Source organism: Mustela putorius, unplaced genomic scaffold (genome assembly GCF_011764305.1).
Source record: "Mustela putorius furo isolate JIRA1106 unplaced genomic scaffold, ASM1176430v1.1 tig00003927_pilon_pilon_pilon, whole genome shotgun sequence".
Classification (NCBI taxonomy): Eukaryota; Metazoa; Chordata; class Mammalia; order Carnivora; family Mustelidae; genus Mustela; species Mustela putorius.
Window position 1 is genome coordinate 1,151,812 of NW_025422072.1, and position 27,403 is coordinate 1,179,214.

The 27,403-nt window shown below is 42.8% G+C and overlaps 1 protein-coding gene across 1 annotated transcript in view; it reads left to right on the forward strand.

The window, feature by feature from the left end:
• The first annotated feature begins 7,481 nt into the window (after positions 1–7,481).
• Positions 7,482–27,403, forward strand: part of B3GAT2 (beta-1,3-glucuronyltransferase 2) — a 76,264-nt gene continuing 56,342 nt past the window's right edge. Inside the window, exon 1 of the mRNA XM_045069385.1 lies at positions 7,482–8,110. Within this exon, the coding sequence (XP_044925320.1) occupies positions 7,490–8,110 (621 nt within the window). The 5' untranslated portion in view covers positions 7,482–7,489. The remainder of the gene's footprint in view (positions 8,111–27,403) is intronic.

Sequence of the window (27,403 nt, forward strand, 5' to 3'; positions counted from 1 at the left end):
AAATATACACTAGCAAAATCAGAAGAGACCCAAAACTGGGGGAGAGAAAAGGGAGGGGAAAAATGTGTTTATATTTATATATGTGTACATATATATAGTTGGATAGATATAGATATAGATAGATATATGCTGGTGACTAGAACAGAACCACATACTTGATTTTGGGTGCATTTTGGTCTCTCAGAAAAAACTACCTCCCAAAATTTTAAAGAAAGAAAAACTTACATATATACAAATAAGGGTAAACACAATGAATGGATGGAATATTACTGTAAAGATGAAAATTTTAAAAGACTCTAAAAAAGGAATTGATATGGTAAGAAGTTGGTTGGAAAAAAAAAAAGAAAAAAGGAAAGAATGTGATCAGGCTGGAGACTAAAACAAAGCCATGTGCTAGATTTGGGGTATATTTTGATCTAGTAGAAGAACTTGTATCCCAAAACTTTAAAAAAAAAAAAATCTATATGTATACAAAAAATAAGGTTAAATACAATGAAGGGATAAAATATAACAATGAAAATTAGAAAGTTTTTTAAAAGGTATTGATAAGATAAAATAGTTTAAAACCATATAAATAGGAAAGAGAAAAAGTTTAAAAAATAGAATAAGAAAAAATAAAATTAAAAAAATTTAACTGCTCAAGACTAAAAGATCATGGGGGAAAAGCCATGAATTCTATGTGTTGCTTTCCCCTAGTTCTGGAGTTCTGCAGTTCTTGTTGATCAGTGAACTTGGTCTTGGTTGGATGTTCTTGCTGCTCTTCTGGGGAGGGGCCTGTTGCAGTGATTCTCAAGTGTCTTTCCTGAGGTAGAATTGCACCGCCCTTGCCAGGGGCCAGGCTAAGTAATCTGCTTGGTTTGCTCTCGGTAGTTTTGGTTCCCTGAACACTTTCTGTACAGCTTTGGAGGACAGGAGTGAAAATGGTGGCCTCCCAATCTTTGGCCCCCTAGGACCCAAGAGCTCGGAGCCCCACAACTCGTTGTGCCCTCAGAGAAAAGCAGTCACTCCCTCCCATCTCCCTGGTCTCCAGTTGCACTCTGTGTTCATCCAGCCTGTGACCAAGCATTTCTGTCTTTGGTGCTCGGCCCCATTTGGAGTCTCCAAACCCCGCAGATTCCTGCAGCCCCTTCCTGTGCCACTCCTCCTATAGGAGGAAGGAGGGTTTCTCTCCAGATCTGCCACTTGTGGGGTCCCTGCTCGAAGATCAGTGGCCCAACTGTAACTTGGATCACGGTTTAAGGTAACCACGATGTGAGAGCTCACTCCTTGGCTCTGTCTCTGTAACCGGCTTCTCTGCTGTAGTACCTGGGAGCTCTGCCACACTCAGACACTTCCGGTCTTTCTGTGACCTTGCGGGTCCTGAGACCACACTGTCCCCGCAAGGGCTCCACCCCTGCTTAGCCTCTGGGGTGACATACTGCAGTGGAGCAGACTTCTAAAAGGTCTGATTTTGTGCTCTACTGCTCTCTCACTTGCCTGGAGCTGGTCCCTCCCGCCTCGGTCTGTATTCCTGTTGCTTTGGATTCACTTCTCCCCACGTCCTACCTTCCAGAAAGTAGTCAATTTTCTGTTCCTAGAATTGCTGCTCCTCTTCTCTTTGATGTCCTGTTGAGTTTGTAGGTGATCAGAATGGGTTGATAACGATCTAGCTGAACTCCTGGGACCTGAGGATATTTCAACATCCTACTCCTCTGCCATCTTTCTTGTCCTCTAGGCAGTAAATTCTATGTTGCAATACAATGTACAACATTCTCTTGTGGGTTGTTGTACACGGCCATGTTTGTTGGTTTTCAGGTTTTTTTTCTTCTTCTTTGTAAACTGCCTCCTGCTGTTTTGTCCCTTTTGTCAGTGCTTGTTTCCAGTTCTTCTTCCACCATCCTGACTTAGCATCACTAAAAACTAAAATTGCCCTTTTTTCAAGGCTTGCAAGCGGAAGCTAAATGACTTTATATGAATTTCAAAGAAATCACCACAAAAGATCATGTATAGATAACGTTCATGCCAGTTGCTATATAAGTCCCTCAGAAAGTTCACCATAACGTTTGATGCCAATCACTAGAGACATTTGAAAAAACCAAAAATTTAAAAATATAGATAAATAAATAAATAAATTAGATTGCCTCTGTTTGTCTCCACCATCTAAAGCTGCTTCAAGCCCAACATCTAAAAATCTTGACTTTTGAGCCCTCTGGACTCAAAAACTGAGTTTAGAGTTTGTTTTAATCATTAATCTTTGTTTTTCTTCTGTTTCAAAGAAAGGCCTCTCATTAAATGCCTGCTACTCATACTATCTAAGGCCTAATTTAGATGCCCCTCTTCCTTCCACATACACCAATGACCCCTGAAATAGGACATCATCATTTAACTGAACTGACCTATTTTCAGGGCTAAGAGACTGATTCAATGAGTTATGGAAATCTACCAACTCAGTTTCTGGACTGTGGCATCCGTATTATCTTGGTAAACAAACTGTGATACATAATAATCTGTTTTATGTATTTTAGCTTTCTATAATAGGAGTTCTGAAACATGTAAAAGTAGACTCAGTAATACAAGGAACCCCATGTGTAATCTCTCAGCTTCAATTATCAGCTTATGGCCAATCGCCTCTATTTTACATGTATAAACTATAGCGTTTAAAGTACATTATCTCCTTTGGTTCCTTGTAACAACTGTGAAAGGTAGGTTGTGTCGTTTTATAGTAAAATTCTATTGCTAACAAATTCTCATTTTAATGTAAATACGAATTTTTAAGACAGCGAGGAAAAAGATAGAAAGAATGCTAGTGTGCCTTCGTACCTTTTTTATTGGGGTTTTGTGTACCGTAATTCATTAATAAAGCGAAAAGGAGGAACACTGGCATGTTTTACTTTCAGCTGGTATTCAGACTGAACAGAATTATTTTTCAATGAAATTGTTAGGATGAATTGCCAATTTCTACTTTTCTAGAAAACCACTTTTACTGAATAACCTTGATCCCAACCTATTACATTAAATTGGGGTTTTACTCAACAAACTACTTCTAACATCACATTTTGTACATAATAGCTGCAAATGTCTAAATTTTCAGGAACCGTTATAATTTAGAACAATTCTAGGCCAAACATGATATTTGTAGAGGATCCAGATGCAAGAAAATAAATCAAATGAGCCATTTAATTTGTGGTTTGGATGTCATTTTTCTGACAGTTATCAGTGAAACGTCATGTATCCCTGGAATTTGGGGCTGTTAGAATTATTTATTTTGGATGTCACTCTTTCACATAACTGGTATTTTAACAGAAAGTTATGTTCATATACTTGTGGGTATTGATTATCAATACCTTCACATGATGTTATTACTTACACATGAATTAGTTCTGATTCTCTTTTCAACCTGATTTGCATACCCTATCATCATATAGACATTTACAAATACTTAATTGTGCACAGATTTTTTTCTTGAGCTCTTTCTCACTTGACTAAGAATATTCAGGATGTCCCCAGATGCTCATTTGAAGGTTGATTTAGTCACACTGGCAGAACCCCAGGCTCAAATGACAAATGGGATCAGTTCTATACAGTGTATTAATCGGGCTGCAATCTTTTTGCTCCTGAAGTTACAGTTGCATATTACTCATCAAGGCAAAATGTAAATGTTTAGTGATTATCCGATATGTTTTTGTTAACTCCCCAGATGGGATTTTTTTTTTTTTTTTTTTACCTTTGTTTATCTGAGAACAACCACCGAATGCTGATGAAATGCTGTGGCTGATGCCAGCAATCTAAGGCTTCATTAGTACAGATGAAGCAATGCTCACTTTGTTACACAAATAATTAGAGAGATTAAATGAAAATAAACACTGAGAGGATGTACAGAAGCTCTGAAGTTAGGTAATTATTTTAATTACTCTAGTGACTTCCACCAACCTTCATTATCAGCCACAGATCAAGTTTAAATTCTTTTATATAAAAATATCATAGACTATGTGGAAAAGTACTACAGCTATTCAGTGATTATGCTTCATAAAAATGACATTTTCTTCAAGCTTCCACTTAAAGGAGTTGTTTCCATTCTGGTACCTGATAAACTCTCTAAATATTTTAGAAGTATGATACATTTTTGCACTTAAAAGTGTTTTACCCTGGTCTTATGTTTCAAATGGATATTCTTAATATTTTTATATCTTTTTCTTGACTCAGACTTGCTCATGAAAGATGTGGGTTCACATTTTTGAGTAACTGAACGTAAAACAATATGGCATATTCAGTCATTTGAAAGAAATGTCACTGGGATTCATGTCATCCTTACTGCATGACAAGCAGCACCTTGTATTTGGGATAAATATTTCTTTAAATCAGGTGGGGGAAGACTACCACTGACAACTTCCTGACTGGTGGGGGCCCTATTTAGGGGCATTATCAGTCCTGTTTAGAATGGAACTCATTTTTATTCCTGTGTGATGATAATTCTGCAGATCTCCTGGGTTAAGATGTTCTTTTGAACAAATGTTACCTGCATTTAAATACCATTCATTGCCTGCATAATGCCAGTTCTCGGTGAAATATTTATCCCATTGAATCCTTATAAGATTTCCATGGAGTATGTATTGTTAACTCCATTTTCCAGGTAAGGAAACAGAGGCTCCCCCAGTTTCTAAAGTTGCTCAAATTGGTCCAGCTGGAAATCAAACCAAGGTCGGCCTGACTTCAAGAACCATGATGCCCCCAGCAGGTGATTGAATGAGGTAAACCTGGACGCAAATTCTGACAAAAGATACTAGAAACAATGTAGTGACCTCCTTAATGTGAACAGGCTAGTTAAATGTTGTATTGTAGGACACCTGTGACTTCGGAACACCTTTCAAATTTCCAAAATTTGATTCATTTTGAAAGTGTCTCATCTGTGAATAGGCTGGTTGCTGGAGAAAAAAAAAATCAGGAATGGGTTTTTATGGAATAAGAATAACCAAGAGTTCCCGACTAACAAAGATTAGTGAAGTTTCTTAATACAGTTCAATAACCATTTGAGCCACACTCCAGCTAACATACAAGACCTTTCTCTTGAACTACATTAAAAATTCCAGCAGGATGAACGAGACTTCAGTAATCTTGGCAAGGGTCGCCAGGTGTGTGTGCTGTTTTCTAGTATTTAAAAGCCTTTCCTGGGTTCCCTCCCCCACATGATTGCCCCAAGATAATGACATTGGTTTCAGGTGCCTGATCACCACACGTTTTCAGGAGGCTGTGTTATAGTCAGAGGACCATTAGGGTAGCTGAAAATCAGGGAAGGGGTCTAATGGATTCATTGTTTCCTATGTTAGGAGGCACTAATCTGCCAAGTTTGTGGTATGAGTTGTGGATGATACTGGGAGGTCAGGACAGAAGACTAGCCCTTTTGGTGGAAGGGTAGGGAGAGAGTACCTGCTAACTCCCTAAATTTCACCCTCATGTTTCAGACCCTGAGCAGGAAATTAGGGAAATTCGCAGACGCTCCAGCGCCAGGTGATAGATCAGCAAGGGTAGGGCTAAGAAATTGAGGACTCTCAAAAAGGCTGGAAGGGGTGGGGTGGGCTTTCCGCTCCAGAGCTTTTCAGCACGCCCTCACACAGAATGCGCCATGGGAGGGATTTGTGAACGAGACTGGGAAAGACAAACAATCGAGAGAAGATGGGCTCAGAAATTATTTATCATGGCCTGGCAGGGGGGAAAGGCTTTCCTGCTGCTTTTGCAAGCACCTCCCTGGGACGTGACTACGAAGCCTGGCTCCTCTTCTTCCCGGTACATTAAAGACAGCCAGGGACTCGGCTAGTAGGTCTGCTAGACAGAAAAAGTCCCAACTATGCACAGCTGTTTACTTGTTTTCCTGGCACTGTCATGGTTCTATATGTCTGGGTATATCTCGTTGATGTTGATTGCGCCGTGTTTGTACATCTGGGAGGGCCAACCCCTCCCCGTCGGCTGTGTCGAATGGGATTTCTTCAGGCGGAGCAGCGAGGAAGCCACGGGCTGGACTCCGGGGACCCACCGTTCTATTTCCACTTGGTCACTTGCTACTGACCTCGGAGAAATCACTTTAAACTCTGAGCCTCAGGTTTCTCAGCCATAAAATGAAGGTGATTCCACTTTCCAGGCCTCTTTAAAAGGATCGTCGGGAGGGTCAAACGGAATAATTCTGATGGCAGTGAACTGTGAGGAAATGGGACTCCAAATTACTGAGGGAAAAATAAGTTAAACCTACTCAGCTGGAGTTTCAGGACCACCCCCCCATGATCTCACTGCAGGCAGGCAGCAACCGTTTGAATGGATTCTTTCTCATGGACCATCTCACAAGCCAAACACCTATGCGTCGCACCCTTCCGTCTCCCAGGGCTTCTATTGATTTTTGCTTTCCATTGGAAGCGTTTTTTGCTGCCGCTGTCGGGTTCACACCCCAGCACACTAATCTTGCAGTTGGGGACCAGAAAAGGGGTCTTTTACCCTCTCCGCCTTTCTCCCCTCACTCCCCACCCTAGGTCTCCCGAGTTTTTCGCACGTGAGTGGGGTTTCCTGGCTGATCTCTGAAGACCTTGCAGTATTTCAGGAAGCTAAGAGCGTGCGGAGATCAGCTAACGAGCTTCCAGCCCTTCCCGCAGGTCGTGCAGCCCCGCGGGGACCCTCCTCCCGCTCCTCCCGCGGTGCAGCCGCTGCCTCCGGAGCTAGCTCTCGGGGCCGTCCGCGGCAGACCCCGCGGAGAGCCGGGGCCCCCCTCACAACCTCCCCCTCGCAGCCCCTCTCCGCCAGTAGCAGCGCTGCTGTCTTCCCACAGGAGGACTGGGAGGACGCTGGAGTCTGCAGCGCCCCCGCCCCCTCGCTTTTTCTTTCTTTCCTTGCGTTGGGATCTTGCTGCCGGAGCCTGGAGAGGTTCTGAGAAGAGAAGAGAGAAGGACGGGAGTGCAGGCTTCCGCTGCGGCGCGCGAACAGAGCGGGGGGCTCCGGCGTCCCCTCCCGGTCCTCGCCGCCCCGGCTGGGATGTGACCAAGGAGAGCCCTCAGCGCCTGCCTCCCGCCCTCGAAGGTGCCCCCCGGAGAGCGCATTGGGAGCACCGCTGGAGTCCCTGCGCCCGCAGCGCCGCGGGACGGGAGTGGCAAGGAGCCCTGGGGCCGGTTCCCAGCTCCCACTCTTCAGAAAGAGCGGCCGGGGAGCACCGCTTTCCTGGCGCTCGGCACAACTCCGGGGCCAGCAGCGCGCGGCTGGACAGAGTCCCGCTTCCCGCCGACTCACCGGGAGCGGGGGACAGCGCCTGCCCGCCTGCGCTCTCTGTAGCCCTAGCTTCTCGGCACCTGCGCCGATTCCCCGCGCCAAGGGGCTGAGCCCCGTGGCTCCCGGCCCCCGCAGCCTCCTCCGACCCCATGGAGAACGCGCCCGCCGCGGCTTCCTGAGTGCGGGCGCCGTCGCCGTCCAAACCGCGCGCTGGGTCCTCCATTCCGCCCCTCTTAGGGGCGTCCGAGAGGCCAAGGAAGAGCGCACCATGAAGTCCGTGCTGTTCAGCCGCTTCTTCATCCTCCTGCCCTGGATCCTAATCGTCATCATCATGCTCGACGTGGACACGCGCAGGCCCGCGCCCCCGCTCACCCCGCGCCCCTACTTTTCTCCCTACGTGGTGGGCCGCGGGGGCGCCCGACTCCCGCTCCGCAGGGGCGGCCCCGACAGCGGCCACGGGCGCGGCTGGGAGAAGCGCAACGACTCGCGACCACAGCCACAGCCGCAGCCGCGGCCGCGGCCCGAGCCGCCTCTGCCCACCATCTATGCCATCACGCCCACCTACAGCCGCCCGGTGCAGAAAGCCGAGCTGACCCGCCTGGCCAACACTTTCCGCCAGGTGGCGCAGCTGCACTGGATCCTGGTGGAGGACGCGGTGGCGCGCAGCGAGCTGGTGAGCCGCTTCCTGGCGCGGGCCGGGCTGCCCAGCACTCACCTGCACGTGCCCACACCGCGGCGCTACAAGAGGCCCGGGCTGCCGCGCGCCACGGAGCAGCGTAACGCCGGTCTCGCCTGGTTGCGCCAGAGGCACCAGCACCAGCGCGCGCAGCCGGGAGTGCTCTTCTTCGCCGACGACGACAACACCTACAGTCTGGAGCTGTTTCAGGAGGTAGCGGCAGGCCCGCCCCAGCTTGGGGGGTTGGGGGGTACACCGGTGGGGCCTCGGGGCCAGCCGGGTTGCGACTGCACTTGGGAGTTCTCACTTCTCTGTACTCCCATTCGGGACTGCAGGTGGAGTGCTCCTCGCGGGCGGCCTGCAGCCTCCAGGTGCCCCGGTGTGTTTACGCGGGCCATGGGGGTGGAGAGTGGACGAGAGGACCGCTGTGGCTCGGGAGAGGGAGTGTGGCCAGGGGCTTCGCAGTCCCCCTGGTCCTGAGATTGAGCCGAGCGAGTAGCACAGGTGAGGCGCGAGGGTGTTTCCAGCAGCAAGGCTCTGGTTGGCTTGAGGATGCAGCCCAGATGGCAGGGAGAGCCTCTGGGGGAGGCACGCTGTCAGGAACAGGTGTCGCAGGGACCCAGCTCATTGCAGGCGGTCTTGGTGTACTTCCGAGTCTAGAACCATAACCGGGAGGAAGGTGGAGATGGTGACTAAAAATCAGCCCGGAGACAAACTTCTCTTACAGTCTGCTGGCACGGAAATGGTTATTAGAGGAAACTGACTTCTCCGGGGTGTATGTGAGCCCAGCCTCTGTCTCTTCTTGCACGACGCAAAAGCCCTTTCTGATTCTGGGGATTGCCTCTTTTTCGAGGAAAACCTCTGGTAAATGAGTTGAGACTCTTCTGCCCTGTGGTTATGTCTTTCCGCAGCCCAAATTATCAGGCAGACAGCCCCATTCTTCTTCTCAGCCTTTCTCTAAGGCCTCCCTCTGGCCAGTTAGCCAAGCCACTCTCGCACCTGCCCATTGCATCCTAGTGCTCCTTGTGAGGTCCTGGGTGCAGCGCGGTCCCCTGCTGCCGAAATGGCTCTTTTCCCTCTGAGGTCAGTCGTGTACAGAGCCCACAGGAGTTTAGGACAGGTGTTACTGCTTGAGGCTGGTATCTTGCAGTCTGTGTATGTTCTGTGAATGGGTCCAGATTGCATGGTTTTCACTTTTCTTCCTTATACACAAGGATACCTGGGAGAAAACAAAAACTTGGATTCTTTGACACTTGGTGGAACTGTTGCTTTCCTCTGCCCCAAATTCCCTGACCTGCTTCTGAGACTCCATCACATCCCCCACCATGCCAAGTAAACCAGACAATCTGTGTGTCAGATTGTCACAACGTCACACCCCACGACTTTATCCTAATATTTGTTTGGCTTTCTTAACCTCAGGACAAAGTGACTTTGCACCCTTTCAGTTTAATTTTTCTGCATATGTGGCGTTTGAGAATTATTTTTTTTTTAAGGGCAGTTGCCACCTTCATTTCTATCCATCCTCTCCTTCATGCTTTCCATCCTTTCTTCTCCAAATTTTTGCAGTGTAGGGCTTTCTTTCCATGTTCCTTCAGAAGAAATAGATAGACTTGACATTGTAGGGGGTAGTCTTTCTTATATAAGATTAGAGCTACAATCTGATTTTTTTTTTTAAGTTGGGCTTTAATTTTGATCCTGCTTACATATTCTTTCCCCAAAAGATACGGTGGTTTGTATTCTGAAGCAAAGACCTTTACATTTTAATACACCATAACTTTAAACTCCTAAGTCTTTTTCCTTTCTTTTCTTTTCTTTTTTGGATGTTGCCTTACCTGTAAGAATGTGTAGTCTTGTATACATAATGCACATCAGCACATCATCACTAGTCAACTTTTTAGGGGGATGGGCTGTGAAGGGGGAGTGACTTTTCAGTTTCTCTCCAGTTCTGGCCCATTTGGTGGAAGGGGTTAGATGACTGGAAGAGCTGGCATTACAAGCAGTGAAACAATTGAGCACAGTCTTCCTTTGATGCTTCCCAAACTGAAAGGAAGGCTTGTTGGGGAAGGATATTAAAGCAGCAAGAGAAAAAAAACACTAGATTTTTTTTTTTCATTGGTCCATTGGAAAAAAGGAAAGAATATAGAGGAGGAAAGGGTGAAGAGAAAAAATAGTAGTGGCCCAGAGGAAACTATAAAGGGAAAAACAGGCAAAACTTACAAGACACTAACATTTTGTACAGTTGGAAGTAATGAAAAAAATCGAACTTATTTTAAGAGCATGTGCAACTCTTTTTTAATGGAGAGGTGCCAAGTGGTACAAAATATACAATAGAAGGACTGTTTAAAAACGCAATACCCATGATACACTTGGAATTGAAATGCTGTAGCTCCCAGAGGCCACTCCCAGACCGTCATTTCAAGACCAGTCCCTTTCTCTACCACCTCTCATGCTCTCCCACACACAGTGTTTTTGGACAGAGTGGGCATCTGTTCACCATGCATATATGTTGATACATTCAGCTTTCCTTTTTGCAATGCATTCTTCTCCTTGTAAGGCAAGCGATATTGAACTCTCTAAAAAGTGAGGTTCGTGGATTTATGCATCCTTGGATTTGTGCAGTAATGGGGTGGCCTGCCTTATACCCATTCAAAGATTAATGATTCCTTGTGGATTATAGTCTAGACATTGTTCTCTTGGAGAACCAGTAGGACTAGATAAAACATCTAAAAACTGCAACCCCTTGGGGGAAGGGAAGATGCTGATAAAGGATGCTGTTGGGGTGAGGCATGTAGATCTCAGTCCTCTACATTGTGCATCCACACAAATTAGTTTTTAAGTAATTCATGGTACTTAAGGAGAGAATGTCCCAAGTCAGGCTTCATCTTTTATTCATAGTGCTTCTCATTTCCATGGTTGATGTTAATGTAGATAAGATAAAAGGAGGAAAATGAACCAGGTACAAATTAGCTCGCTAAGCATTGGCTGCAAATGAAGGAAACTAAAAGATGAAAGGTCTCCAAATTAAATTAAAGGCGCAACAGGCAATCTGTGTTCAATTATTCCTCCCTGGTAACTGGAGAGCTGCTTTCTTCTTCCATACAGCTAACTGATTTTCAGCTTCCATTCTCAACTGAGCTATGCTGCCAGGAAAGAAGTATTTGCTACCTTCATGGCCAAAGGCACTTGCAAATGAAGCTCAGGGGGAGTGGTAGCCACAGAAACTGGGCTGTCCACGGCAGGAGATGGACAGAGCTTTTCAGGTTTGCAGTATCCCAGCAGGTCTTTCTGCTCCTCCTGTGGCCCGGATGGGGTTGTACGCTGCAGACCATAGGTAATCCTGCCTGCCGGAGCACCTCATCTGTCTAACCCTCCGGAAAAGCTTATTTGTGAAGGATTTAAGCTCATTTAATACAAGCTACACCTGCAGATAAATGTGGCTCTCTATCTAGTCCTATTTTCAATATCACTATTGATGAGACTTCTGTTCTCCACTAGAAAACCTTCCAGTGTTTGCTGAGTTTAAAGCTGGTGCTTTTCAGGTGAAGTTGCTTTCACCTTTGGCAATCAATTGAATCGAAAGGTTAAAAAAAAGTCCTTTCCCAGCAAGAAGAAAAAACTTTTGAAAATTTAACTTTAATTTTAATGAGCAAAGACTGGAAGACAGGCCAACTGTGAGACATTTAAGAGGGGACGTGAAAGGGCTCAGTTAATGAGAAGGCGTCTTGAAGATGCCTTTCTGGCAAGCAGTGAACTAAAGAGGCCCTTTGTTTCGATTTTTCTGTTGGGTGCAGTTAAGCTATTCGTGAGCTGGGCAGGTGGAGGAGTTGAGGCTTAATTTTCTGTCTCATTCCTTTCCTAAAGCATCAGTATGCTCCCCTCTTTATATGCTGCTTATTGGAGCCACGATCCAAAGGATTTTCAAATTTGCAGTGTTTGGCACTTTCCCCCAAGTAGTAAATTTTGCCTGTTTCCGGAAAGGAGACCAGAGAGCTATCTTTACTTTTACCTTTGATACAGTTACTTAGTGTGGGCTAGTAATCTTTTCCAAAGTGAAGAAATCCAGAAGAATCTCTTAGGTGTAGCATAAAATGACTATTTTACCTGAAATGTGCCCTTTGTGTTTTATTTCTCCCCATCTAAAACCATATTAATAATCATGTTGTAGGGCTGATGAAACGTGAGAATTTTCTAAAAGTGTGTGTATAAAACTGCAGCCAATTTTCTTTGTCAGTGTTAAATCTAAAGATTTTCTGTATTCAGCCCTGACTGTATAGTACTTGAGTTAGGGCTGATTTTTGAGTTTTCAGTGAAGACCAGCTTTCATTTGGATTTTGATATTTTAATGGACCAGATATAACAATTTGGGTTTAAAAGACATTCTCTCTTCTGCCTCTTCTTGTTGTCTTTTTCCATCATTCTTTGTCCTCCAGCCTACTTTTCACTGATTATCCTTTCTCAAGAATCGCCATAAAGACATGCCCGGATTATTGTTTGGTGCAATGAACGTGTCTCTTTTAAACATTTAGACTGTTGTCTCCTGCTTCTTGGAAACTATAGTGGGTGACTCCATTTTCTTCTGTCTACTCCACTTGCCTCTAAATTACAAGCTGGTAAATTTTCTCTTGTGTGAACAGTAATGGAATAGTAATTGCTTTTAAGGCATGCTACAAAAGCAAAATAGAAGAACCAAAGTCAATAGCCTTATTCATTAACTATTCCAGGTGGTATTCAAGTAATGCTTTTTTTTTTTTTATACAGAATTCAATAATGTTCAGATATGTCTATTCAAACATTTTGAAGTCTGAGGAAATATTTACTCAGTCTGTATAGTTAACACATTATATACTCGATTTGCAATGCTGTTGAAGCATGATATTTAGGTTTTGCATGGATCTCAAGTCCCCCTTCCAAAACACACAAAATTGTTACACCAGTCCATAGGTAGGCAGGTAAGTAAGTAAGTAGGTAGGTTTAGAACAGATTTCCAATTCACAGCAATAAATGAAGGTAATCCATTTTTCGTCCCTGGTAGTTCTTGTGCATAATTTGAAATAAATGTTAAAATACTCTTTACTGGGATGCCTGCATGGCTCAGTCAGCCAAGTGTCTGCCTTCAGCTCAGGTCACGATCTTAGGGTCTTGGGATCGAGTCCTGTGTCGGACTCCCCGTTCAGCAGGGAGCCTGCTTCTCCCTCGGCCTGCTGCTCCCTCTGCTTGTGCACTCTCTCTCTCACTGACAAATAAAATCTTTAAAAAATGAAATAAAATACTCTTTACCATGGATACAAGCAGAATGTAGTTGACATCAGTTGAGCACTTCACTATGGGCCAGGAATGACTCTTAGTGTTTGAAATTCTTCGTTCCTCACAACAGCCCCTGAGGTAGGTACTGGTATGTTCCTGTTCTTTCGTCCGACTGCTGATGTTTAGGTCTGAGCATAGTACTTCGGTGAGCACAGATTTTTACAAGCGCAGCAGGAACCCAATATAGTCATTTACTCTAGTAGAATTGGTATCCCTATTTCATAGTTGAGTAGAAATGCCTAGAATTAACTTGAACAGGTCATGCAGGTCGTTAATTCTGAACAGGTTCAGAGACAGAATTTAGAGTCCAGGTCCTCTGGTTCTAGAGCCTGCACTTTTTTTTTTTTTTTTTAAGATGGATGTATTCTGGGAGAGATGGGAGGAGCAGAGGGGAAGAGAGCATGGAGCCCAGCACGGGACTCCCATGTCATGACCCGGAGATCACCACCTACATGGAAACCATGAGTCAGGCACATCCAGGTGCTCCTGGAGCCTGTTTTTTTTTTTTTTTTTTTTTTAACCTTTCTGAGGCTTATCTCATTTAACATGTGCAGTCAGATGGAAATATGTCATTGTGGTGAGTAAAGCATTTGATCAATAGTATTTTTTTTTTTAAAGACTTAGTTATTTTAGAGAGAGGGAGAGTGAGAGCAGAGGAAGGGGCAGAGGAAGAGCATCTCAAGCAGACTTCCCTCTGAGCACAGAGCCCAAGGCGAGGTTTTATCTCACAATCCTGAGATCCTGACCTAAGCAGAAACCGACAGTCAGGTGCTTAACCAACTGAGCCACACCCAGGTGCCCCTCCGCAGGAGTATTCTAACATTGTTGCTGTCTGCTGCCACACTTAAACTCAGGTCTTGTCCTCTTGGATGTATGACGTATCAACTTCCAGTTTCCCTTTTTGACCTTTTCCCCTCCTAATACCATTTGATCTTATGAACATTTTATTTCATCTCACATTTTATTTATAGCCCACTGGATTTTTGTTTTGTTTTTTCAAGTCAGGTGAAAACTGCTAAGTTAGTATATAAACTGTAGCCTTTTGTACATACACACACACACACACACACACACACGTAGTGGTTTTTAAAACTATTGTGAAAAAGGATCATTTCTATAAGAAGATAAAGCATTAAAATTAATTTTTCCCTCACTCAATATATACACCTCAGCAACTCTAGCTTCTGAGCACACTTGTTTTCAGGACGGGCAGGACTGAATGGACGAGGAAGTACTGGGGTAGAATGGGGGTCAGGGACAGTACTGAGGTATTTCACATGGGAGGAGCTGGGGACCCGAGTCAGTCTGAGCTGAGTTCATGCAGGATAGGACAGCTGCTGGCTGCGCTCTCCCCCAGGCTGAGGCAGCTCCTCCCTGAGCACAAAGGCGCACCTGCAGGAAGCTCCCGCTAGTGTGCTGCTCATGCTGGCCAGTGATGGCCCACACCGTCAGGTTCACAAGACTGGTTGCTTGTTGGTAGAAGGCTTAAGTGTCTTGTCCGTTATTTTGGGGGGGGGAGGAGGATTAGGAATTTCCCTGCATTAAAAACAAAATGAATAAATCATTGGTTGAGTCTGCATGTTGGGAAAACCCTGCAGATGTCTATGCTGGGGGCGGTGATCAATCAGGTTCTCTACCACAAGTCAGATTATTTGGTCTTTTCTTTAAAATAACTGACAACTTAAAAGAGTTGCCCCCCCCCCCCCCCCATCTCCAGCAGGGAAAAGAGAACTTTAAATAGTACAGTATGGGGATGCCGAGTGGCTCAGTCTGTCAAGCATCTGCCTTCGGCTCAGGTCATGATCCCTGGGGTTCTGGGATCAAGTCCCACATCCGGCTCCCTGCTCAGCAGGAAGAGTGCTTCTCCCTCTACCTCTGCCTGTCACTCCCGTTCTGTTGCTCTCTCTCTGATAAATCACTAAAATCTTTTAAAATAAATAAATAGTAAAGTATATTACATGCAGAAACTAAGACAGTCATTCCTTCCATCTGAAAGGCAGGTATTTATAAATTGCATTTTCATCTCTTTCATGAAAGCTGAATTTGCTAAATGCTGAACATTCTCCATTAACTGAGATTTTAGTTATCTAAAATAATTGTATCTTAACAGTAACAGTGTATAGCTCTGCAAGATTCCTTCCACCTACTTGAGCTTAAACATTACCACATTGAGAAGATATTTGAATATAATTAGAATGCTTTCTCTCCACTTAACAAATGTTCATTGAGCATCTACTGTGTGCTAGGTACTATGCTTTGTCAAGGCAGAGAGTAATACAGCTGTGAGCAGAGAGGGTGCATCCCAGTCCTCACAGATCAAATGTCTGGACTAAATACTAATGCTAGGATCGGTGCCTGTTGAGGGAAATGCAGATGCCTGCGATCATAGAGCAGAGACAGCTAATGGGGTTGTAGTATGGAGTGATTATAGAGGAAGTGACATTTGAACTGAGACCTAAAGGTTGATGGCACCTAGTGGGTAACAGGGCAGGGAGCAAGACCCCTCCCAGGGGACAGAGCCATAGTTCACCTGAGCAAAGAGGGTGTGTGAATATCCAGAGAACAGGAAGATCTCCTTGACAACAGGGCATGGGATGGGAGGAGTAGGCAGCCGCATCCCCATCTCCTGCATGCCAAGTGAGACACTTAGTTCTGGGAGAAGAGTTGGCATCTCTCCCCAGGCCTGTCCTATAAAGAAAAAAGTCTTCATTTTTGGTGTAAACCTGTGGCTTTGAAAGGTCTGTGCATAGCAGTGTACGGAGAATGCTTTCATTTGTTCCCATCTGGTTTTCAGATCACCCACCAGGCAAGTTCTTTGACCTTTCATTATTTATTTATTTATGTATTTTTAAAGATTTTTGTTTATTATTTGACAGAGAAAGAGAGCGAGTGAGCCAGCATAAGCATGGGGAGCAGGAGAGGGAGAAGCAGGCTCCCTGCTGAGCAAAGATCTGAGAGACAGGGCTCCATCCCAGGACCCTGGGATCCTGACCTGAGCTGAAGGCTGCGGTTCAATCGACTGAGCCACCCAGGTGCCCCTTACATAGTAACTTAAAGATAAATGTGGCCTCTGTGCTGACGCTAAGAGCTTTCATGCTGAAAAGGAGAGAGAGAGAAAGCCCGTGAATATTCTCTTCACACTCCAGAGGCTGGTGCGCAGCTCAGGTAGGTAGGAGTTAAAGGAGTTAGAGAGCCCCGGGTGCAAATGCGGCTTTACCACTCAGTGGTTGCAGGATTTTGGCAAAAGCTGCCCGCCTCATAGGATAGCTGTCTAAGAACTGACCTATTGCAAGTTATAAATATTAGTTCTTTTGCCCTTGTTCTCCTGTGTGGGTGACTGCCCCCGTTGAGAGGTATATCAAACAGCTGCTGCACTGTTTCGTTGGTTAGATGTCTCCAAATACTTGGTTCTGCGATCTGGACTGTGCCTCTGGGGCCGAGGAGGAGGTGCAGGTGCCTGACTTTCCCCAATTAGTCTGTACCCAAGTGGGACTACATAAATCGGGTGTCTTGGCTACACCACTGGGTGTTACCACAATGATTAGAGGGACAAGAGTTAAACGGGGCTTGATACAAAGAGTCCTGGGAGGATGCAAGAGAATAAAAAGCATCTTAAAGGACATTTTCGGTTGAGAGGACGCGGAAGGCCAATTCTCCTGTGGGTTAAGAGGTCTGAAGCTGATTCCTGCGTGTGTGAAAGCTAGGAAGTTGGCCTGCAGGTAGCTCAGAGCAGGTCCTAGATGTGATTTTTAGCTACTTGGTAGTTCTAGGGCCTAGCTTGGACCCCAAGCTTGTTATAGGATAGATTGTTGCTGGCACAAATGAATCAGAGATAGTGTGTTACAAAGGAGATGGCAAATTACAAGGGAAGAAGACAATGAATCTATTTTTAAAGCACAAGATTACAAGCAATAGCTTGGTTTTTAAGGTCATTTGCTAGGGCCGGGAAGGTCAGGAGAATTCTCTTTCCAGTACCTATTGCAGAAGGCAGAGAGGATCCCTTTTGACCACCTCACCTTGTGCCCAACCCTCTCCAGCCTCAACTGGGACACTGAACTGGCCTTGAGCTGGCCGGCAATATTGGGAAGTCTACCCTCAGCTTGTTTTCTCTTTTTTCAAACACTGCTTACATTTTCCTAAGTAAAAAGCTTACAAAGCTTTTGAAGCTTGTCTCCTGCCAGAATGGGGCATGTAGCAGTTGGAGTGGGGTGTGTGTGTGTGTGTATGTGTGTGTGTGTTTACCCACAAGTCCCCTCATTGCTTCCTTGCCTGCAAATGCTGTGAGTACTGTCCCTGTTCATTCTTCGTAGACCCTGCACCTTCCAGATCGCGCTCACACAAGAATCGTCACACCTAGTGGTCTGGTAGGATGATCCTCACCTAACTCCTGAAAGAATTTAGTAAAATTGTACGCTCTCTAGGATGTTTACAAATTGATGTCTAAATTTTTAAAATCACTTAAAATGCTTGCAAAGCATGTAAGTTTTATTGAATTGTAAGTACGGACATTTATTAATGAAAACTACATACAGTGGATATTATAAAAACTAGAACAGTTTTTTTTTTTTTTTAAAGATTATTTATTTATTTATTTGACACAGAGAGAGAGATCACAAGTAGGCAGAGAGGCAGGCAGAGAGAGAGAGAGGAGGAAGCAGGCTCCCTGCTGAGCAGAGAGCCCGATGCGGGACTCGATCCCAGGACCCTGAGATCATGACCTGAGCCGAAGGCAGCGGCTTAACCACTGAGCCACCCAGGCGCCCAAAACTAGAACAGTTTTATACTCGACATCTTTTGACTAGTATGTTTTCCAGTAACATCTGGAAATTTTATATTGTTCCTTTTTCTAATTTCCATTCTCCCTCAGAATTTTATCTCAGCACAATATTTTAAGGTCCAAGATCCTTTATTGATCCTCTAGTCACACATAGGTGCAGGAACAAATGATTATAGATAGAATTTCAGTTTTTAAACAATTCCTATGGCTATAAACTAAGGTCTTAAAAATTCTTTAAGATTGAGTTAACACTGCGATTAGTAGCAGTAAACAAGGAATCAAAACAACATAAATGCCATGCACATGAGTACATATCATTTTTGCAAAATTGTTACTCACTTATAGTAAAAAAGCACATAAATGTTGCCAACTTAGATAATTAACTCTTAAGCATAAAAGCTACATTTATTGGAAACTGGATTCTTAATGATATGGATGGAGCATTTTATTGTTGCTATCTCTTCACTGATGAATATTACTGATTGCTAGAAAGAGATAGGATTTAACATAATTCTGTTCTCATTAGGTCAACCTTGTCTACATAAAGAGGTAAATAAGATGGAAAGCATTTTCTTGTAGTGGCCTTCTTCCGTTTTTTGAACTCTCAAGCTCTAAGCCAAAAACCATATGGTGATCTCTCAGCAAAAAAGAAAATTTAATGATCTTCTGATGACATTAGGTCTCCTTCAATTTTGTTGAAAGCAAATAATTAGAAACCTCTCATCTTCCAAAGGGATTTATTACCCATTCATTAAAGACATTAACTTTCTTAATAAAGACAACAATGTTTCTAATTACCTTTGTTTAGTGCCCTAGAGATTTGACCATGGTGAGATAGTACATGTACTGTGATTCAGGATGAGTGAGAAGTTGGCTGTTTTCTGTGCAGCGGGAGAGGAGCAGAGGGAAAGAACCTCCCCCTCTCCCCAAGAACTGAGTTTTAGGAAAGCAGGTAAGAATGCTGAGGGTCTGGGAATTTCTTCCCTTCATTCGGGGACCATGCTCCCCAAGTCTGAAAACTGCAGTTTTGGTAGAAAGAGCACTAAGTTAGGAGTGGAGAATGTGTGTTCCTCCCTCATGGCCTCAGGGGAACTGAACTCTTGTTTTCTGATGGCTTGCTGTGTGCTCAGCCCTTCCTGAGTGTTTGGGTGTGTACGCTGCTATTCAATTTTCATGGTATCTCTGAGGCACGAGCTATGCAGCCTATCTTACAAATGAGGGAAAGTCCTAATACTCAGTTGCCTTACAGGGCCTGATATGACTGTAGGTAGTTGTGAGATTTAAGTGGGCTGACGTACCTGGAGAGTGAGCCAATAGGGCAACTTCCCTAACCATTCGGACATAAGCTTCTCTCAGAAGTTGGTGGCCAGAGGAGCAGTGGAAATGTTCCAAAAGGCAGAATGTCAGAAAACCCTGAGCCACCATGACTGTACCGACCCTGACAGTCTCTGTGGCCTCAAGATGCTGCCGTCAGCTGATGGGAATGGGAATTTCAGTATGATCCATGTGTGGATGTGTTGTTGATCATCTAAATAAACTTGGCATTGCAGGATTGAAATGCCAGTGTCAATTTTAAAGGTCAAATGACAGTTTGGGGATATTTTTATAACTTTGGAAAGTTCTTCAGCTACATCTGTTCACACTGGCAAAAGTGCTAGAGACCTCCCCAGGGAGTCTTTTCTGTTGGGGGTGCTGCAGCCTTGCCTTGCAGAAAAGTTCTATTATGCACAGTCATTGGAGCTGGTATTTGGGCCTCAAGTCCTATGAATTGTTTTCATTTTTCTTGAATGGTTCTATTTAACTATTTACCTATTACCTTTCATTCCTGCTGGATATACTGAAAGGATAAGCTCTGTGATTTTTTACTTTTATGTTCTTGTTTTCCTTTTTAAGGATTTTTCTAAGTTTTTCTTTAAATTCCAGTTAGTTGACATACAGTGTAATATTAGTTTCAGAGGTACGACATAGTGAGTCCACGCTTCCATACATCACCCATCGCAACAGGAGCCCTCCTTAATCCCCATCACCTGTTTCACCCCCCCCCCCCCACACACACACAGCCCCGCTGGTAACCATCAGTTTGGTCTCTATTGTAAGGAAACTGTTTTCTGGGTTTGCTTCTCTGTTTTTCCCCCTTTGCTCATTTCTTTTGTTTCTTCAGTTCTGCATATTAGTGAAATCATATGGTCTTCGTCTTTCTCTAATTTCACTTAGTATTATCCTCTAGCTCCTCTAATTTCACTTAGTATTATCCTCTAGCTCCATCCATCATTGCAAATGGCAAGATTTCATTTTTATGGCTGACTAATATTCCATTGTATGCATATACCACATCTTATGTATCTGTTCATCAGTCAGTGGACACTTGGGCTGTTTCCATAATTAGGCTAACGTAGGTAATGCTGCTATAAAGATTGGGGTGCATGTATCCCTTTGAATGAGTATTTTCATATTCCTTGTATAAATACCCAGTAGTGAATTTGCTGGATTATAGGGTAGTTCTATTTTTAACTTTTTGAGGACCGTCTGTACTGTTTTCCAGGGTGGCTGCTTCAATTAACATTCCCACCAACAGTGTAAGAGGGTTCCCCTTTCTCTGAATCCTTGCCAGCATCTGTTGTTTCCTGTGTTGTTGATTTTAGCCATGCTGACAGGTGTGTGAGGTGGTATCTCATTGTAGTTTTGACCTGTACTTCCCTGATGATCAGTCATGATGAGCATCTTCTCAAGTGTCTTTTGGCCATCAGTATGTGTTCTTTAGAAAAATAACTATCCATGTCTTCTTCCCATTTTTAATTGGATTGGTCATTTTTTTGGGTATTGAGTTTTAGAGATTCTTTATGTATCTTGGATATTAACCCTTTATCAGATATTTAATTTGCAAATATCTTGTCCCATTCCATAGGTTGCCTTTTAGTTTTGTTAATTATTTCCTTCACTGTGCAGAAGCTTTTTATTTTGATATAATTGCAGTAGTTTATTTTTGCTTTCATTTCCCTTGCCTCAGGAGACCGATCTAGAAAGAAGTTGTTATGGCCAATGTCTAAGAAATTACTGCCTGTGTTCTTTTCTAGGATTTTTGTGGTTTCAGGTCTCACATTTATTTCTTTCATCCATCCATTTTTAATTTATTTTTGTGTTTGGTGTAAGAAAGTGGTCCAGTTTCATTCTTTTGCATATTGCTGCCCAGTTTTCCCAACACTGTTTGTTGAAAGGACTGTCTTTCCGCATTGGATATTCATTCTTGCTTTGTCAAAGATTAATTGACCATATTGTTGTGGGTTTTCTGAGTTTTCTATTCTGTTCCATTGTCTGTTTTTGTGCCATCACCATACATACAGTCTTGATCAATGTAACTTTGTCATAGAGCTTGAAGTCTGGAATTATGATGCCTCCAGCTTTGCCTTTCTTTTTCAAACTTGTTTTGGCTATTTGGAGTCTTTTGGGTTTCCATTCAAATTTTAGGATTATTTGTTCTAGCTCTGTGAAAAATGCTGTTGGTATTTTGATAGGGATTACACTAAATGTGTAGATTGCTTTTGGTAGTATAGACATTTTAATAATTGTTCTACCAATCCATGAGCATGGAATGTCTTTCCATTTTTTAATGTTATCTCTTTTTCTTTCATCACTGTTTTAAAGTTTTCAGAGTTTTGGTCTTCCACCTCTTTGGTTAGGTTTATTCCTAGGTATCTTATAACTATTGGTGCAATTGTAAATGGGATTTATTGCTTAATTTCTCTTTCTGCTGCTTCAATATGGCTGTATAGAAATGCAACAGACTTCTGTATATTGATTTTTGTATCCTGTGATTTTACTGCATGTATCAGTTCTAGCAATTTTTTTTGGTGGAGTCTTTTGAGTCTTCTACAGAGAGTATCATGTTGTCTGCAAATAGTGAAAGTTTAAGCTCTTCCTTGCTGATTTGGATGAGTTTTATTTATTTGTGTTGTCTGATTGCTGTAGCTTGAACTTTCATTACTGTGTTAAATATCAGTGGGGAGAGTGCACATCCCTGTCTTGTTCCTGACCGTAGAAGAAAAGCTGTCAATTTTTCCTCACTGAGGATAATATTGGCTGTAGGTTTTTCATATATGGCCTTTACTATGTTGAAATCACGTTCTGTGTAACTTACTTTGTTGAGGGTTTTTTACCATGAATGAAGGTATTACTTTGTCAAATGCTTTTTCAGCATCTAATGAAAGGAACGTATGATTCTTACCATTTCTTTTATTAATGTGGTATATCACATTGATCAATTTGCAAGTGTTGAACCACAACTTGCAACCCAGTTGATCATGGTAAATGGTTTTTGTAATGCATTGCTAGATTTGGTTTGCTGGTATTTTATTGAGAATTTTTACATCCATGTTCATCAGGGATATTGGCCTATAGTTCTCTTTTTTAGTGGGATCTTCATCTGGTTTTGGTATTAGGGTAATGATGGTTTCATAGGATGGATTTGGAAGTTTTGCTTCCTTTTTTATTTTTTGAAAGAGTTTGAGAAGAATAGGTATTACTCTTCTTTAAATGTTTGGTAGAAATCACCTGTGGAACCATCTGACCCTGGACTTTTGTTTGTAGGGAGTTTTTAAGTTACTGATAGAATTGCTTTGCTGTTTGTTGGTCTGTTCAAATATTCTCTCTTCCTGTTTCAGTTTTGATAGGTTATATGCTTCTAGGAATTTATCCATTTCGTCCAGATTGTCCAGTTTGTTGACATAGTTTTTCATAATCTTCTCATATTTGTATTTCTGTGGTGTTATTTCTCCTCTTTCACTTGTGATTTTATTTAACTTTATTTTTTCTCTTTTTGATAAGTGCATCTGGAGGTTTACCAATTTTATTACTTTTTTCAGAGAGCCAGCTACGGGTTCCATTGATATGTTCTATTATTTTTAGTATCTATATCACTTGTTTCTGTTTTAATCTTATTTTCTTCTTTCTGCTAGCTTTAGGCTTTATTTGTTCTTTTTCGAGCTCCTTTAACTGTGAGTTTATGTTTGAGATTTTTCTTTTTCTTGAGGTAAGCCTTTATTGCTATATACTTCCCTCTCAGGACTGCCTTTGTTGCATCCCAAAGGTATCAGACCATTATGTTTTCATTTTCCTTTGTTCCCACATATTTTTTAATTTCTTCTTTGATTTCCTGGTTGAGTCCTTCATTGTTAAGTAGCATGTTTCACCTCCATGTATTTGTAGTCTTTCCAAATTTTTTCCTGTGGTTGATTTCTACTTTCATAGGATTGTGGTCAGAAAAGGTGCATGGTATGATTTCAGTCTTTGTATTTGTTGAGGCCTGATTTGTGACCGAATATGTGATCTATTCTGCAGAATGTTCCATGTGCGCTTGAAAAGAACATGTATTCTGCTGTTTTAGGGTGGATGTTCTGACTGTATCTGTTAAATCCATTGGGTCCAGTGTGTCATTCAAAGCCATTGTATCCTTATTGATTTTCTGTTTAGATGATCTGTCCATTGATTTAAGTGAGGTGTTAAAGTCCCTTACTATTAATATGTTAGTTCCTTTATGTTTGCTGTTAATTGTTTTATAAATTTAGGTATTCCCATGTTGGGAGCATATATATTTATAATAATTATATCTTCTTGTTGGATTGTACACTTTATGATTATGTAATGCCCTTCTTTGTCTCTTTTTACAGTTTTTATTTTAAAATCTAGTTTATCAAATATAAGTATTGCTACTTGGCTTTCTTTTGATATCTGTTTGCATGATAAATGAGTCTCTTTTTTTTGAGTTTTTTTTTTAAATTTTAAATTTTTAATTTTTTATAAACATATATTTTTATCCCCAAGGGTACAGGTCTGTGAATCACCAGGTTTACACACTTCACAGCACTCACCAAAGCACATACCCTCCCCAATGTCCATAATCCCACCCCCTTCTCCCAACCCCCCTCCCCCCAGCAACCCTCAGTTTGTTTTGTGAGATTAAGAGTCACTTATGGCTTGTCTCCCTCCCAATCCCATCTTGTTTCATTTATTCTTCTCCTACCCACTTAAGCCCCCATGTTGCATCACCACTTCCTCATATCAGGGAGATCATATGATAGTTGTCTTTCTCTGCTTGACTTATTTCGCTAAGCATGATACGCTCTAGTTCCATCCATGTTGTTGCAAATGGCAAGATTTCATTTCTTTTGATGGCTGCATAGTATTCCATTGTGTATATATACCACATCTTCTTGATCCATTCATCTGTTGATGGACATCTAGGTTCTTTCCATAGTTTGGCTATTGTGGACATCGCTGCTATAAACATTCGGGTGCACGTGCCCCTTTGGATCACTACGTTTGTATCTTTAGGGTAAATACCCAGTAGTGCAATTGCTGGGTCATAAGGCAGTTCTATTTTCAACATTTTGAGGAACCTCCATGCTGTTTTCCAGAGTGGCTGCACCAGCTTGCATTCCCACCAACAGTGTAGGAGGGTTCCCCTTTCTCCGCATCCTCGCCAGCATCTGTCATTTCCTGACTTGTTGATTTTAGCCATTCTGACTGCTGTGAGGTGATACCTCATTGTGGTTTTGATTTGTATTTCCCTGATGCCCAGTGATCTGGAGCACTTTTTCATGTGTCTGTTGGCCATCTGGATGTCTTCTTTGCAGAAATATCTGTTCATGTCCTCTGCCCATTTCTTGATTGGATTATTTGTTCTTTGGGTGTTGAGTTTGCTAAGTTCTTTATAGATTTTGGACACTAGTCCTTTATCTGATATGTCGTTTGCAAATATCTTCTCCCATTCTGTCAGTTGTCTTTTGATTTTGTTAACTGTTTCCTTTGCTGTGCAAAAGCTTTTGATCTTGATGAAATCCCAATAGTTCGATAAATGAGTCTCTTGTAGGGAGCATATAGATAGATCTTGGTTTTTTTATTTGTTTGTTTTTGTTTTTAATCCATTCTGACACCCTTTTGTCTTTTGATTGGAGCATTTAGTCCATTTACATTCAGAGGAATTATTGATAGCCGTGTATTTACTGCCAATTTTATTACTCATTTTGTTGTGGTTTCTGGAGATTTTCTCTGATCTTTCTTTGTCACTTTTGGTCTCTCTTTTGCACTGAGTATTCTTTAATATTTCTTTTAGGGGTAGTTTAGGTCACAAACTCCTATAGTTTTTGTTTGTCTGGGAAACTGTTTTCCCCTTCTTTTCTGAATTATAACCTTGCTGGATGGAATATTCTTAGCTGCAGACTTTTTTCCCATTCAGCACATTGAATATATCATACTGCTCTCTTGGGGCCCCTGGGTGGCTCAGTGGGTTAAGCCGCTGCCTTTGGCTCAGGTCATGATCTCAGGGTCCTGGGATCGAGTCCTGCATCTGGCTCCTTGCTCAGCAGGGAGCCTGCTTCCCCCTCTGCCTGCTCTGCCTGTCTCTCTGTCTACTTGTGATCTCTGACAAGTAAATAAATAAAATCTTTAAAAAAAAAAATTTTTTAAAAAAAAATCATACCATTCTCTTTGGCTTGCCAAGTTTCTGTTAAGAAATCTCTAGCTAGCCATATTGGTTTTCCCTTGAAAATTAAGTTTTTTGTCTTCCTGCTTTTCAGATTTTTTTTTCACTATATCTTACAAATTTAATTACAGTACATCTTGGTGGTATTGATGGGACTTATCTGTGCCTCCTGGATTTGCATGTCTATTTCCTTCCCCAGATTAGGTACATTTTCTGCTATTATTTCTTGAAATAAATTTTCTACCCCCTTTCTCTCCTTCTTTTGGGACTCCTGCAATACTGATGTTATAACATTTATTGGAATCACTGAGTTCCTAAGTCTACTCTCATGTTGCATGATTTTTCTTTCTTTTGTTCAGCTTCATTATTTTGTCTTTTGGGTCACCAATTTGTTCTTCCATTTCTTTCAGCCTGCTGTTCATTGCTTCAAATCTATCTTCAATCTCATTTATTGCATTCTTCATCTCTGATAGATTCTTTTTTAAATCTTTTATCTCTATAATGAGGGTCTCACTAAAGTCATCTTTTCTGAAGCCCATTAAATATCCTTATGATTGTTGCTTTAAATTCTACATAGGTGTGTTACTTATATCTGTTTCTCTTAGATCTCTGGCCACAGCTTTATCTTATTCTTTCATTTGGGATAAATTCCTCTGTCCTGGCATTTTGTCCAGTCTCTGCCTTTTTCTCTGTGTTAGAAAAGCTAGTTATGTCTCCTGCTCCTGAAAGTAATGGCCTTTTGAAGAAGAGGTCACGTAGTGCCCAGGACCTGTCACTTGAAAGAGTATCTCCATTGTGTGTTGCATGTGCTCTACTGTTGTGTTCTGTTTATACCTCTCTCCTTTAGGCCAGTCCTTACCTTGTCTGTCCTTGCCTGCTGTGGGCAGTGTTTGGTCCCTGGCCTGCATGTGGTGAGTTTAAGTAGGTGTGCTCTGGTCTGCTTGTGAAATGAAACCTGACACCACTTCCAAAAGGAAGGAGGCTGTGCAGAACTCTCTGGTCAGGAGATGCAGTGTGGGCATAGGTTTGTGCTGGTCTTCTGGGGAGGGACCTGTCATGCTGGGACTGAGGCAAACTTGACTGAGAAGAGCAGTTCACCAGAACGCTGGGGTATGGGGCTTGGTATAAGCAAGTTAGGCAGCCAGTGTCTGTGCTGTGCTGCTGCGCACAGGTGGCTTTGTGTTTATGCTGAGGGATGGGGGAGGGAAATGGTGCCAGCCAGCTCCTTTGTTCCCAGAGAGGCACCTCCATGAGTGCTGCCTCTCAGGGACATGCTCTGAGGAGAATGAATAATTTCCCCACTCTGCTCCATGCATTCTTCAGATGACTGTTTCCATACCGTGGGCCCCCAGGTAGTTTGCCTGCCTTCTGTCCTGGAGCAATGCAATGCCCTATGGGCTTTGTCTTGGCCAAGCTGGCTGACCTTTAAAACTCCAGGCTTTAAGCCCCACTGGTTGCAAGAACTCACAAAATTCAGCCTCTCTCAATTTTCAAGCCAATGGCTTTGGGGAAGTGAGCTCCTTGTGCAGTCCCCTGTGTGCTGCTCTGTCCCCCCTTTACTAGGATCACAGCTCCCTCCTGGTTGTACAGCCTGTAATCCATTTCTCCTTTAAACCATGTCTCTGCACTTCCTACCTTCTTCGATGTGACCTCTTCTCTCTCTCTTTAGTTGTGAAGTTCTGTCAGTCTTCAGGTTAGACTGTTTAAGGATTTACAACAAGAGTGTTAAGGATTTAAAAAAACGAGAGTGTTAAGAAGATGGGTTGATGATGCTTGCGATTTCTGTGCACAAAAATAAGGTTTTTACAACAACCCTGGGTTTCCTCTGAAAATCAAATCTACAGTTTCAAATCTAGGTGTTCATTTGGTTGGCTCTTGTAAATCAAATCTACAGTTTCAAATCTAGGTGTTCATTTGGTTGGCTCTTGTAAATCCAGTGACACTTAAA